The sequence below is a fragment of the Electrona antarctica genome (genome assembly GCF_951216825.1).
Source record: "Electrona antarctica genome assembly, chromosome: 6".
NCBI classification, from domain to species: Eukaryota; Metazoa; Chordata; class Actinopteri; order Myctophiformes; family Myctophidae; genus Electrona; species Electrona antarctica.
In genome coordinates this window covers 28,320,140-28,336,499 of record NC_136811.1, presented here as the reverse complement: position 1 = coordinate 28,336,499, position 16,360 = coordinate 28,320,140, and the positions used below count along the sequence as shown (strand labels likewise).

Below are 16,360 nucleotides of genomic sequence, written 5' to 3'. Positions count from 1 at the left end.
TTAGTGTTCATTTAACCACATGAATCCTAGCTTCCCTATTCTGATTTACCCCAAAAATTGTAAATCACGTTGTGAGTTGGTGTAGCTGTAAAAAAGGAGCGGACCTAATAAAGCTCTATATAATATATAGGTTTTAAGTAGTTAACTCAGAGAGAGTGTACAAATGTAACCAAATGGATGAGTAAATCATTTATACAGTAAGTTAACGCTGAGTATTTTACTTTACTTACTAAAAGCCATCCAGGCATGCACACTTACAGCACACCTTAACGTTTCCACAGATAAAGTACTGTATAATGTCTTCTAATAACTTCATGTATTGTACACGACACGTGCTGTACACAATTTCTGCTTATTCTTTGTCACACAGAAATACATGAACAATTCAGCTAAACATAGACATTAATAGCCTTTTCCCCTTTTCCCCAGTTTTACGGGCATTGCTGCTAGTGTTTTTTTCTTTGGGCGCCTGCCCTGCAAAATGTCTGTGCACAGCCTTGTCACCAACTGTGCCAAGGCCAGTTCCAGAGGCCCATTAGGTGGGTTTAATTGGGGCAGTATTACAGTGTTACACCACCACGACCCCAGCAGAAGGGACTCTGATGTCACTTTCTGGCTGAGCAGGTTTTTTGTAACACACTCATAGTTTGCCAATGACCTTGGCTAAGCAGGAGAACATCCAAACTACTGCATGGTCTTCCGTTGATAGCTCTGTTTCTTTTTGATCCACATACTGTAGAACAAATTAGACATGGATTGTGCAACATGTTCCTTGTATTTTGTACAGTGTGTAACTGTTTTCTGTAATTCAGGGTCTACCTGGTAAAGATGGACCACAGGGAAGACAGGGCAATACAGGACCTATGGTAAGTCATCAGTCCTCTATCTCTGTGGTCGTGTATGGGCAGATTCACACTATGGTCCCGTGTGCGCACTCTGGACCACTTGGCAGATATTGTGGTAGTGTGAATGCTACATACCGTTCCCCGGAGCGGATCACCCAAACATTCCCAGGACCGCATGTAGGTAGTCCTGTGACCGATTGAAGTGTACTTATATACGGATTGCTGCAATGGGAAAGCATTGAATACAGTTGAATGAAGTATACTCGGGTGCGGAGGAGTCAAGGCCAATGTGAATCATGGCCAGCGGGGACCAAGCAACCGTATTCGGGAACAGTTTGAATCAAACAGACTCAGTGTGAATCTGTCCTATATTCTATGGCAGGTCGACTCATAAACTCAATTGACTGTCTGTCTCTGTCAATCCCCGTCTCTCTCTCTTTCTCTCTCAGGGGTCTCCGGGAGCGCCAGGGGCCCCAGGACCAAATGGACCTGCAGGAACACAAGGAGATCAGGGAATTCCTGTAAGTAGATTAATTACAACAGCATCCATTGAAACAATTTTAATGGTATGGTAGGTCTTCAGTGTTGTACTATACAGGTGCAGGGGCCTATCACAGGCCAGTGAATTCATAGAGAACATAATAAAGGGAATGGTTGATACTTGCCTAAAGCAAACAAGAAATATTACATACAGTATAGTCATATTTATCAGGTGAAACAAACACTGTCTCTGTTGTGCATCTTTCCTGCTCTCCAGTTAGCTCATAACATTAGCCACGCTCCGCTGCGGTGTGTGCATATGGGTGTTGGGTGAAATCAGCCCCTCCGTGGGCATGTGTCATAGTTTAGGAGGCAGGCAATCATGACTAGGTCGCTAGTCGCTACTACGCGATTGGCTGGCCGCGTTTCTGGCGGCGTTTCAGAGTATGGATCAGACTCCCATTGGCTTAGGCGGCGTTTCAGAGTATGGGGTCAGACTCCCATTAGCTTAGGCGGCATGGGGTGGGACTCCCATTGATGACTAGCTCGCTCCATTGATGACTAGCTCGCTCCATTGATGACTAGCTCGCTTACATTTGATGAGCTGTCATTAGTCAGGTTTCACCTGACAAAAAAAAGAAAATAAAGGAGGATACACAAAAAAAAGGGGGTTGTAAACAGCAGTTGCTCTGTGTCTTTAGGCACACTAATGGCTCGTACACACTGCCCGATATTTGCTCCGATTATGCTGTCGGGAGCATTTTTGGCGCTCGCCGACAAAACCCCCCGATCTGACGTAAAATCAGACTTTGATCGGCGAGGTTTTGCTCGCTGTGTGTGAAAGGAGCTGCGAGAAGAACCAGCGCCGATAAAAGCGCTCGCCGACGCCTCCCCGACCATTTCTGAATATCTAGCACGTTTGATATTGACTCTGTCGCCGACTGGATATCATACAGTATGAACTGGGTTGCGACTGCGCCCCGATAAGGCCACGCGTGCGTGCGTGCGTGCGTGCGTGCGTGCGTGCGTGCGTGCGTGCGTGCGTGCGTGCGTGCGCGCGCGGAGAGAGACAGAGTTTTTTTTTTTTTTTCAACAATATATTTATTTTCCTTTTTACACACAAATGACAATACACATATACAAAAAACAACAATGAACAGTACAAGACAATTACTGATATAAAGAAAGCAAAACAACAATAACCAAAAACAACAAAACAAAACAAAAAACAACAACAACAACAGCACTACTCCTCTTCAGCTCCATCCATTAGATGTGACAAATTATTGTTCTTTATGTATCTCATAAAACGGCCCCACACCTCCTGAAACATTTCTTGTTTGTCCTTAAGAATGTATGCAATCTTTTCCAAAGGTAGACATAAAGACAATTCTCTGAACCACTGTGTAATACTTGGTTTGTCCGGCCTCTTCCAGGTCAATGCTATCACTCTCTTAGCTTGTAAAAGACATATATCTATAAACATTTGTTCATTACGCTTTATCTTGTGTCCCTCCGGATATAGACCGAGCAGGAAGAACTTTGGTTCTGGTACAATATTTATTGACAAAATCTTCTGTATTTCCTGCCCGACCTTCCCCCAAAACTCAATCAATTTTGGACAGGACCATAGACAGTGGAACAATGTGCCTCTATCTTCACCGCATCTGGTGCATACATCTGGAATATTACAATTATACTTATTAAGTTTCACTGGTGTAATGTACACTCTCATAAGCCAATTGTATTGTAGAAGTTTTAGACGAGTATTCCCAGTCTGGGATTGAGCTTGTGCACAAGCCGTACTCCATTGTTCCACTGTTAAATCCTCCTGAATATCTGTTCTCCAGGCATTAAGCCTATCTTCCGAGGATTCCGGAGAAAAGTCAACCAATAGGGCGTAGAAATCTGATATTAACCCCCTTCCGAATGGGTCATTAACCAAAGCTTTCTCCAGCACAGACATGGATGGGGCCAGCATGGATTGCCCCAGATTAGTTCTAATAAAGTCCCTCAGTTGCAGATATTTAAAGAAGTGTTTGCGAGGGATATCATATTTAATGACCAGTTCCTCAAACGAGAGCATACTCCCCCGACCCCTCTCAAATACATCCCTTAATTGACCTATTCCCCTATCAGCCCACAATTTAAACCCCCCATCAGCTCTACCTGGCACAAATTGATTATTACCCCATATTGGGCTGAAGCGAGAGAGACGTGGATGTTCTCCCAAAAATATATTAACCTCATGCCAGACTTCAATCATTGTTTTAACTATAGGATTGCTTGTAATTCTTTTTAGGTTTTTATAAGTATCTGAGTAAATATAAAGGGGGAGTGGTAACTTCAAGGAGCTTGATTCCACATCTTTCCATGCCGGCGCCGCATCCGTTGTAAAGTAGAACATTAGTGTTCTCAATTGAGCTGCCCAAAAATACCACAGCAAGTTAGGACACTGTAATCCTCCCCTATCATAGGGTAGATAAAGTAAGGACAATCTAAGTCTAGGACGTCTATTGTTCCAAATAAAGTTGGTAAACAATTTCCTGGTTCTAGAAAAGAAGTTTGGTGGAGGTGACAAGGGTACGTTCTGAAATAAATACAATAGCTTGGGAAGTACATTCATTTTGAGTATATTAATTCTGCCGATCAAAGATATTGAAAGACTTGACCATCTATTAATTGAATTTTCGATTGTGGCTAAAATTGGGTCATAATTGGCATTCACAACCTCTTCCAACCTTGGCACGATTTGGATTCCCAAATAAGTAAAGGCATTTACTGGTCTGAAGTGACGAACATGACCGGGAGGGTTTGATCTTTCTTCCGAGTTCAGAAGCATAATGGATGACTTAGAGTTGTTTACTTTGTAGCCAGATATGCGACCATACGAAGTTATTAGATCCAGAATAGCTGGGACAGATATCTCCAAATTTTTCAGGAATAATATTACATCATCAGCATATAAAGATATGCGGTGCTCTAGATTTTCTATATTAATACCTGTAATTAGTGTATGTTCCCTTACAGCAATTGCAAATGGTTCAATTGCGATCAAAAATAAGAGTGGTGATAAAGGGCATCCCTGTCTACAGCCTCTATGGATCCTAATCGGTCTAGATATATTATTGTTGGTTAGTATTTCTGCATATGGATCGTTATACAACAGTCTTACCCATTTACAAAAGTTCTCCCCCAAGCCAAATCGACCAAGAAGCTCGAATAGAAACGGCCACTCTACGCGGTCGAAAGCTTTTTCCCCATCGAGAGATAAAAAGGCTGTATCTGGCGCCCCCTCCTGGACATGCAATAAATCCAATACTCTCCTTACATTGTGAAAACCCTGGCGGGCCACCATGAACCCATTCTGGTCCTCATCTATAATTTCAGGTAGAATAAGTTCTAGTCTCTTTGCAAGTATTTTGCAAAGTATCTTAAGATCAGAATTTAAGAGGCTGATTGGACGCATATTTTCGCATCTATCATTTGATTTACCAGGTTTTGGCAAAAGTATAATGAGGGCTCCTCTCAAAGTGGGAGGCAATACTCCCTCTTCAAAAGATTCAGTATACATGTCCAAGAGGGGTCTCGCCAATCTGCCCGCAAATCTTTTATAAATGTCTATCGGCAGACCATCAGGCCCTGCAGCTTTTCCAGACTTCATATTACTCATTGCCTCCAAAATCTCACCAATACTCACATCTGCCCCCAGCTTTTTACTGTCTTCCTCTCGAATTTTAGGAATATTAATTCCATCCAAAAAGGAGCTCTCAACTACATCTTCTTGATTTGTCTCGGAGCTATATAATTTACCATAATAATCTCTAAATGCCTCGCAAATTTGGATAGGGTCTTCTATCGTCTCCCCAACATCATTTTTTAACATGTTGATTGCTCTTTCAGTTTGCATTTGTTTAATGCGCCAGGCTAGAACCCTGCCAGACTTCTCACCCTGGTCAAAGATAGTTTGTTTGAGCTTTAACAAATTAGCTGCTGCTTTGGAAGCGGATATTTCATTATATTGTGCACGTAATAATAATATTTCCTGATGTAATTTAGGACAAGGCTTCTTAAAGTAAGAACCTTCCATAGCTTTAATTTTTGATTCCAGTAATATAACTTTTTGTTTGTTTTTCTTTGTTTTGGAGCTCGTAAAATTTATAATCTGTCCCCTAATAAAAGCCTTAAATGCTTCCCACCTTATAGTTGCCGATGTTTCATCCGTATTTGTAGCAAAATAGGTGTCTATTTGTTCTTCCAAAAAAGTTATCAGCTCAGGGTCCTGGAGCCATCTCTGCTCAAACCTCCACTTAGGGGGGTCCCGCATCCGACCTGGGTCTACATAAATCAAACTATTAGGAGCATGATCTGAAATTAGGATACTATCATACACACAGTCCTTAACTCTATTTACAAGACTTGCAGAAACCAGAAATAAATCAATTCTACTGTACGTTTTGTATGTACTAGAATAGCATGAGTATGCAGATACACCAGGGTTTCTATCTCTCCATATGTCTCTAAGATTTAAGTCTTTGGAAAACTGGTGAATAACTTCCCTACTTTTAGAGTGAGTTTTGTCTGAATGAGTAGATCTATCTTCAGTAGGATTAGGGGTCACATTCCAGTCCCCCGCTATCAGATAATGACCCCCAAGAGATGTCAATAATATAAATAAGTTACTGAAAAACTTTGGGTCATCATTGTTCGGTGCGTAGATATTTACCAAAATAAGACACTCTGCAAAAAGATTACCTTGAATTATCAAATATCGCCCCATTTTATCGGCAATTACCTTAGTAACATTAAATGGGATAGATTTGTGTATAAGAGTCATGACCCCCCTAGCCTGGGAAGTGAAAGGTGCTGAAAACACCTCCCCTCGCCATCTTTTCCTAATCCTAATATCCTCATTCAGTATCAAATGCGTTTCCTGGAGAAAGACAATACTCGAGTGGATATCTTTTAACCTTCCCATCACCTGCTTAACCTTTTTGATTTTTTGTAAACCCCTACAATTCCATGAAGTGAATTTAACCTCCAATTCTCTAGCCATAATCACATATCTCAAATGACTTTTCTGAACCTGAATTTAGAGCAGTGCCTTCAACAAACAAATAAACACATAACATGAAAACAAAGGCTGCGACAGTGAGCCTGAAAAACAAAAACCCCAAAACCCCTGAGCCCATCGAGTAGGCTTGCCCCCCCCCCCCTGCTTCCCACTTCAAAAAGGTTAAAGACCACTCCACACAATGTGAGGAATGACCCAGCATCACCATTCGCCTCGTGATAAACTCTCCCTCCCCCAATATAAGTGAAAACAGAATTTAAACCATAGTATTAGACCTTGAGCAGAAAATAAAAAATAAATAAAAAAAATAAAATATTTTTTTTTACAACCGATGTTTAATCTTTTCCCTTCCCCCATCTCTCTTTTTTTTTTTTTAAATATATAATATAATTATACTTTATTTTTTAATAAATTATTTTTTGTATAATAATACTGTATATACACATGCACATACACGCACATGCATGCATATACATACATGTGCACACACAACCCTTAGTAGTGAACTATCCAAAAACATAGTTTTCCTGGTTTTATTAAATCCCCCCCCCCCCCACCCATTGCCTTCTTTTAAATTTAGATTGTGTATTTAATGTAAAACGAAATATAAATGTGTACCAAAAGAGTACACTATTCTGCAATCTATCCCTTCAAAGTTGTGCCATGAAAGCCCTGTGGCAGGGGACACTACACAAAATGCTATACTATAAATCCGGGTGTAGTACCGGAGGGTACCAGCAGTGGTGCTCCCTCAAAATTAAGATGACCCTTAGGTCTGTACAATGATCCGGAACTGAAATACAAAACCGGGACCCAGATGCATCATGGGAAATTGAGTCCCGTGCCGAGACACGGTACTATAGTGTCATCATTTATCCCCAATTACTATAATAAGTACAAACCACACGATCTAGTTATAGGATAATAATAATATAAAGCTTCCCCAACCAAAAAACAACATCAGCCTGAACCATAAACAAAGACGGGGAGAAAAAAAGAACCCCCACGGCCCCCAACATATTAGCCTTCAGCTAACAGTAGCTCCAAGATAACAACAAGCTAGCATATCATTCAAAACAAATCGAGACACTAAAACCAAAACATTTAACGTCATTCAGAGTACAACTCAGTATAAAATAATATCGCGTGCCGAGCACAACTATGATCTGAACATATCAAAATTATATCACGGTTTACTGTATAGAAAAAAATACATTAAAGGGATATATAAAAAGTTCTGTGCCCCGTGTTGGTTTAGCTGCCTCGGGCTAGCTAGCTAGCCAGCCTACCTCACATCCTCACTTCTCCGCGGCTCCACTGCTGACTGCTCCAGACACGTCTTTTATTCGTCGAATAAAGTCATCCACGTCCGCTGGTTTGTCAAAGGACTGAGTTTTGTTTTTATATGTCACCAATAACCTAGCTGGAAACATTATTCCTTGACGTAGCCCAGGGATCTCTCGAAGTTTTTGTCGGACAGAGTCAAAAACTTTTTGCTGCTTGCGCACCTCATCGGTTAAATCGGGATAAAGTTTTATAGATGTATCCCCGTGCTTGATTTGGCCCTTGGTTCGAGCAGCCCTCATCACCTTCACCTTGTCTCTATTGTCCAGGAATTTCATGATGAGAGTCCTCGGAGGAGCGTTGTCTTCTCTTCTCGGCCCAATCCTGTGGGCCACTTCAATGGTTAGCTTCGACGTTAAGTCCAATGTTTTTACCAGCCACTGCTCGAGAAAGTCACAAGCATCAGAACCCTCTGTCTTCTCTGGCAAATTTACCAATCTCACATTGGATCTTCTGGACCTTGTTTCTCCGCTCAGAACCTTTAGCTCCATTTGCTTGTACTTCTTTTCCAGGTCCTGGACCTTAGCCTGTAAGCTAGCAACAATGTCCTCAGTGCCAGAGATGCGAGTCTCCGCACCCTTGACTCGTTCTTTGCAATCTCCGACCTCTTTCTTCATACCTTCAATCGCCGACATGACTGAATCTAACTTTTGTGAGAATTCGGATTTCATCTCCTTGATAGCCTCGAGAATAGAGCAACTTGCACTCTCTGAGCGACGGCCCGTGTCTTCCCCCTCAGCTCCCGAGCTCTCAGCCCCAGCCATGTTGCTAGCATTAGCTTCCCCGCTTTCCTTGGACCCAGCAGAACCAAAGCTCAACTTGGCTTGGTTTTTGCCACCTCGTTTGGGCATTCTTTTGTTATTCATCATCAGGTTGCTTAAATAAAACTGCTCACTTTTCCATTAGTCTGTTTTTTTTGTTAAATAATTTGTAACAAGCTGCGGAGTTGAGAGACACACGTCCGTCTAGCTTGCCGCCATCTTGAAAAGTCGAGACAGAGTTATTTAATGAAACTCAAGATTATAACGTCCTGTCTCGCTATAGCGCTATCACAAACATGCCGCCTGCATGGCTATTCATGTGTGTGTGTGGCGTGCCGTGCATGGGGGGAGAGAGAGAGAGAGAGAGAGAGAGAGAGAGAGACAAAGATGCGCCCTGTGTGGGTCTCGTGACTCTTAAGGTCTCGCACTTGTATCACCGCATCCTGCACGTGCATGTCAAAATGAATTAGAATAAAAAAACAAATTATGTAGCCGCTGCCTATATGTATCAGGTCTGGAATTCTGGATCGCATCTTGATGAAGTGAACTCTTGCAGTGTGTGATCCCTGGTCGGTGATCAATCGTTTAGTGTGAAAGCCACAAAGATATAATGACAGCCGATTAAAAAAAAAGACTCCTGCAGTGTGAAATGCACAACGATCTGATGACTCGCCGACAACTTTAAAACTCCTGCAGTGTGTAGGGGCCATTAGGTCATATTCACACCTATACTTCGGTAGAGTCGATGCGAATGGGCATGAGAAGTTGCATCATTCTTGCATATTTAATTTGCTGCGTTTGCCTTCACACTGCGCTGTCATCCGCAGCAATTGGAAACGCAGCAGGGACCTTTATCAATGTGTTCAATTCATAAACTACACAGTGAAATCTATGGTGTTAAAAAATTATGCTCCGAGTAATAGTTAGGACGTCACGTAAAATTAACGTGCATGCAGTGTGTTGTCGGGCCGCTGGGTACTGGACCCCCCCCCCTCTCTCTCTTCTCTATGCATGCACTCACTGTTCACAGCAGCGCGAGATGAATCCGACCTCCAACGTTTACAAGTTTATCGAGATGAAGAAAGTCCCTAGGCTATCCCCACACAGTGACAGCACTCCATGTTTACGCACAGACAGACAGACAGACAGACAGACAGACAGACAGACAGACAGACAGACAGACAGGCAGACAGAATATTCTGTAGGCTACACTGCAGTGTTTGTATGTGTTTTCTTATAAGGAATTGATTAATGTAGCCTACTCGTGACTCGTCCTCATATTTCGATGAGGGCTTAAGTCTCCTCATTCGACCACGTCTATCCACAGTAACGGGACATCTTTGCGCTGCATAAAATATGCCTTGTCCATCTCCTACTGTGTTTCCTCATCATTCATCCGCCACATAGTTTACTTCATTTCCTTTATAGAATGCAATTCTTTGCGTGCGTGCGTGCGTGCGTGCGTGCGTGCACGTGCGCATGCGTGTGGCAGTTTATATTTGGTGCAACCTTAGGCAAAGGAATCAAATGCCATTCCCAACCTTCTTGTTTTCACTGTTTCACATGATGTTTTGCATTAGGCCAGTACACAGAATGCTGGCTTACTTCTGTGAGCTCCTGAATGAAAACTGACCTGCTAATTTGTTGTCTTTTCTCTGGATGTGATTGCATTCTCAAATGTGGATTTCATTAACTGAGGTTTTACACAAAATCGCTCACATAATATCTAGGCATGCATGACATGCAGGTTTTGATTATCATGTTTAATATCTTGTGTTGCCAGAGAGACTTTGCTATGGACTAGTTTTTATGTATCTCTCTGACAACATCCACGAGGGTTTGAAGGGTTTTGAAATGTTGAAGGATGTGACTTGACTTCCGCTCTCTCTCTCTGACCTCTCTCCGAACAAAATCAGTATTTTATCACCATCACTGCCACTATAAGGTTTAGATGGGACCGCTGAAAAGAACAAGAAAAGAGGACATTGGATGTGGACTTTTTATACTGGATGTATACTGGGTGTAACAGTTTGATGGTCATCATTACTACCACTACCAGCACAGTTCCGATGAGGCCAACTGCAAAGTCTGGATGAGAGACAGCGGACCATAACTCATTTAGTCATAAGACACACTTTTATCAAACTTACACTAATGCTATTAAGTACACAGAAACACAAATGCAGAGAGGAAGACACGCACAAAGTCGATTAGGAACTTTCCCACAGCTTTGTCTCATCAACTTTGTGTCCAGCTTCAAACGTCTCCTGCAGCTTTAAAATGTCTCTCTCTGTCAGTCCTTGTTCTGCCCCTTCAAGCCTCTGCAAGATTACTGTTCCAATGGAGGATTAGCTTCTCTCAAGTCATTTCAATCTGTAGAGGTGCTTTTTTTCTTTCGGCCCCAGAGAAAAATTACCGGTAGCAGTCTCAACCAGTTCTGCAGTGCACTGAGCTGTGCTACAATCTGATTCTGAGTATTCGATTTGATTGCTCCCGTCAAACTTTATAAATCATGGTAGCTTCTTGCCAAGTGCCATTGCATATCTACTTTATGTTTGCACTGCTGTTGCTTATGCAATCCTTTAACACAGGCTTGTATCAAGGCATAGGTAGTCTGGAGACGGACTGAATTACGTCAGCAAATTCAAAGGAAAAGAGGGCGCTGTTTTTCTTTATTTGCCGATGGGGTCTCAGATTGAGGCACAGGTAACCTAGGTGGTTTGCCTAGGATGAATAAATTATATATATATATATTTTGCAGTTCCAATTTTGTCTGCTCATTTTCTTTGTTTCATCACTTCCATGCTAACGTGGATGAGTGAGTGCACCAGTTGAGAAATCCAAAATAAATAGTGCTGAAGCTACGCACATCCCAAACCTGTTTGGGATGTGGATCAATTTCACCATATAATCAAGTTAAGGAAAATCCACACACCAACAGACTCCCGTTTGCCCATTTATTCAGGTAATGTTCCGAGCCACCATGCTCTTCTAAAGTGGAAGAGCCTGGTGTCTGGGAACGTTACCTACTGTAAATAAATGTGCGGATATTCTTTCATTTGATTACATCAGTGCACCAGCTGACCACTTTTCCTTCTGACCTGTAATATTGAAACCATAGGGATGGAGTTTAGACAGAAAAGGAAAAATGAGGAATGCAAAAGACAAAACTAAAGAGATATGCCTCTATACCCCACCGCCACCTACCTCATCATGTGTGGAAAATTAAAGACATGACACATGCACGCAAGTACAAAGTAACTATACCACTGCAGGATGGTTACACAATATGCTACAGTGTTTTCAGCTGTAAAGCGTTCTCCAACTCTGGATTCTAACAGCCAATGTGAAACATTAGACTTGGCCTTTTTTTGGAGGCCACTGCACTGTTATCACTGTGTTATCACTGTGTTATTTTGTGTTATTTGTTGTCTATTTTTTGTATATATGATTGTACCCAGGGCGTCCTTGTAAAAGAGAGCATGCTCTCAAGGGTCTCCCCTGATTAAATAAATCACATATCAGCTCTTGTTATATAGTTTTAATACTTGAAATAATGAAAAAATAACATTTCAGATTTACAGTACAACTAAGGCTCATTTTCATATTTGTCATATCTTTTAGCATTGACAGTGTATGAGGGCTGGTGTAGGTTTCCATATAACTTGATATTGCTGAGTGTGTCCAACATAACTGTACAAAATATTTCTCTAATATTGTTTCAAATATTGACATAAAATAGTAGAGCAATTGAGCAAACACAGGTGTTAACAATGATAATACTGTAATTCCATTTCGTGTAGAGCTTTTTCAGTGAGCCAACATGCAGCACCCTGACTCTGTTTGATTTGAAATGAACAGAGACTTAATTATAATCATTGGTAACACATGTGAAGGATGTAAAATTACCCTACTATTTAATGCCAATATGGATGAGGTGGAAAAATGTCTATTGTGAGTGACCATTAATGTATATCTCCAACAGGCCAGAAAGGCCAAGGATAAGGTTTTCGATCCAGCGAGTTTGTCCGTCCGTCCGGCATTCGTTGACTGTATAAGCAGCTAATTTTGGGCACCGATGGACCGAACTTTGCAAGCACACACCCAGTAAGCCAAGGAAGAAACTCTGGTCCACCCCCATTTTTTATAAATGGCCTCATTGAAACACTATAAAGTCGATTCACTTTTTGGCCTATAACTTGAATCGTAGGTCATACAGTCAAAAAGAAAATTCTCTAGATTCATTGGTTCATGACGCAACTTTTAATTAGTTAGTGTGGCACCCAGACTATAGAAATTGCCCGGCTTTATTTAGTAATCTCGAAAAGTTTTGTTTTTATTATTCCACCCCCTGTGACATCATACGGGTCAATACATCATCATCATACAGTAGCAACCACACTTGCAATTTTCCAGAATTGCGAATTTTCGAGTTTGATAATGGAATTCAGTGGTTAATTGACCAAAACCTTGGCAATTAACCAACATGAATTCCAAGATCCACATTGAAGCCATGGCGTTACACGTTGTTTTTTTTACAACTAACGTTTCTTCTATTTCAGTGTGCTAAATTTCCAGGAAATGGAAGGCTGTAGTTTTCATTAGCTTAATAGAATCCCCACCAGTTATGTTACTGGGAGGCAAGTTTCGGAGCTATCCACAGCCTACCTAACCTGATCTGCCAGATTGCAGCAGTATTGAGTTCACAAGTTCCCTCCTCCTGCCTACATCTGGTCTCTCTCAAGCAGAAACGATGAACCGGAAGCAGTGGGACAAAGATCTGATATCTCCATAATCATTTCGAGTTGTAGTCTTGTTAGGTTGTTTTTATGTGTGCTGTGGCAGCTGTGGCGCTGTGGCAGCGCTTCAATACGTCATCAGTCTCGCGTTGATCCTGCCTCTAGTGGCCGCATCCGGCTGCATATCGCTCCGATCAGCATTTGATCGGAGTCCCTCTCTGCCCGAGAGGGACCAGATGGGAGCAGGAGGAGGAACTCACTGCTGCCGCCATCTGGCGGAGTCAGGTTACAGCCTACCTCTAGACAGAATGAATAGACAGAAATGGTATCATCTTATATTAAGCTTTAGTGAGAACCAATTATATGAAGATATGGCTGAAATTTGGTAAAGTGTTCCTTTAACAAAAACATCGCATGGATGCACCTGGGACGTATCCTCAGTGATGTATCCCAAGGTCATCGGGGTTTTCCGAACATCATACCCCTCACTCAGGCGACCCAGCCGGGGTGATCAAGTCCCGACTTACGTCCCAGTAGCTACCCTCAATCAGTCCCACTAGGGCAAAACCAGGGCCACACAATCCGTTGGAACTACTCCAGAACAACTCTGCCAGGGCTGGGAGGTACGCTTCTGGCGCATAGAAGGACTGGCTTCTGTGGGTTGACTCCTGTCCGGGCCCCTCCTACGTCTCACCAGGTCCACTCTCACCAGGCCTAGGACCTGCACCAGCACCAGACACTTCATTCAGGAGTGGTGGGCAATGGTTCCGCAGACTCCACCCGAGCGAGAAGGTGATGCTGCGGGCACCGCAGCATAGGAGTCCCAGCTAGTGATAAGATAAACCAGATCCTATTTTTCTATGCAGGCATTAACAAACAGTATCATAAATCTTATAATATTTAATAGTTAATACCACAGTGTTGTTTGATATATTTGTTCAGCTTTCCTACAGTATATCCTTTTAATAATTGTACAATACTGTTGCTAAGTACAGTACAGCTTTCCTCTATTTAATATGTGCTACGGTGTTGTTTAGTGCATGTTTGTTCAGCTCTCCTCTCATCTTTTATGATAGATTTGTTTTTGGTTTCCACCTTGTAGTTTCTTATCAAGTCCACTTGTTGGGTCTGTAGGCCTGGGAAGTGGGAACGCACGCACGCACGCGCGCGCGCGCGCACATGCACACACACACACACACACACACACACACACACACACACACACACACACACACACACACACACACACTGTACATATAGAGGAGATCAAGGAGAATATGTTTTTTAATCTATATCTCTCGCTGCATGTGCCAAATCTTGCCACAAGTATTATATTTTACACAGATTTCACACTCATCTCTTGCTATTTTCTGCATTTTCTTTCTTTAAGGCAAACACACATATACTGTACATCAATACACACACACACACACACGCACGCACGCACGCACGCACGCACGCACGCACGCACGTACACACACACACACACACACACACACACACACACAGTACATATAGAGGAGATCAAGGAGAATATGTTTTTTAATCTATATCTCTCGCTGCATGTGCCAAATCTTATATTATATTATATTTTACACAGATTTCACACACTCATCTCTTGCTATTTTCTGAATTTCTTTCTTTAAGGCAAACACACATATACATCAATACACACGCACGCACGCACGCACGCACGCACGCACGCACGCACGCACGCACGCACGCACGCACACACACACACACACACATTTGCACACAAACAAAATCACAATCAGTCGAATGGTCAAGAACATGATGGCATTTTTGTCAGGTGAAACCACCTGACTAATGAAAGCTCATGAAAACTAGACAACCTTTCTAGCCGTAATCATACTGACGGCCTAGCCTGATTGCCTCCTCTGGCCAATGGGCCACCAAGCAACGGCAAAGCTGCCCTCTGGCCAATGGGAAGGAAAGAGGCAGGGGGGGGGGGGGGACAGCGGAGACAGCGCTTCTTTCACCTGACAAATATCCCAAGGGTGACTGTGGCTCAAGAGGTAGTGCAGGTCGTCCAATGATCCATGGGTCGGCGGTTCGAATCCTCCTGGCTACATGTCGAAGTGTCCTTGGGCAAGACACTGAACCCCAAGACACTGAACTCCCGATGTGCTGGTTGGTGCCTTGCATGGCTTCCGCCGCAATCGGTATATGAATGTGTGTGTGAATGGGTGAATGTAATGCACAATCTATGTAAAGCGCCTTGATAAAGGCACTATATAAATGCATCATTTACCATTTATCACTATGTGATCATTTCTTGTTTTTCTTTCAATGGAGGTCCTTTGAATTTTCTTTTAGTCTAGGTCTAGGACTAGGGTTAATCCATGTCTGGCAAACTAGATGACTATATATTTAGTCAAGACAAAGTCCTTTAACCGGCTGTGAGAGCAGAGCATCAAACATATTTTATCATCTCAGCACTTTGCTGTATCCTTACTCTCAGATATGCATCCATGCACTTTGTTGGCAAAGTGTAGTTGTTTGGCACGCGCATGTGTGTGTGTGTGTGTGTGTGTGTGTGTGTGTGTGTGTGTGTGTGTGTGTGTGTGTGCATGTGTGTGTGTGTGTGTGGGAACTCAAGCTGCATGCACACATTGTGCGTGCATGATAGTGTGTGTCTTTACTAGGCAACTACAACGAAGAATTAGAAAAACACTTCTCAAATGCATCTGTACTTCTACCAGCTGTTGAATCATAGCTGGAGAGATACAGAGATGACTGTAGCTAGCTAATGTGTTATGATTAAGGTTATGAAGTATTATGATTATTTATGAGCACTTATAAATATAATTATACATGGTTATGAGAAGATTATAATGTCTTAAGTGTGTTCATAATGCGTTATAAACATGGGATACATAGCAAATGTTACCGAAATAAACAAAGAGAGGTGGCAAATAACCAAACTGAATGAGACTGAGAGGATGGGGGTTTCTAAAAATGTCTTTATGAAGTAAAGATATGGGAAGACAACCTGAGAGAAGGAGTGGATGAGAAATAGAGAGTGAGAAAGAGATATAGAGAGAACAATGAGCTTGCCTATATTTCAGACCACATCCCAGTTTAATGTTTGTTCTC

General features: G+C 42.2%; 1 protein-coding gene across 1 annotated transcript in view; it reads left to right on the top strand.

Moving 5' to 3' along the window:
• Window positions 1-16,360, top strand: part of col14a1a (collagen, type XIV, alpha 1a) — a gene marked incomplete at its 3' end in the record, with an annotated part of 214,852 nt that overhangs the window by 185,349 nt on the left and 13,143 nt on the right. Inside the window, exons 41-42 of the mRNA XM_079503710.1 lie at window positions 813-866; window positions 1,295-1,366. Of these exons, the coding sequence (XP_079359836.1) occupies window positions 813-866; window positions 1,295-1,366 (126 nt within the window). The remainder of the gene's footprint in view (window positions 1-812; window positions 867-1,294; window positions 1,367-16,360) is intronic.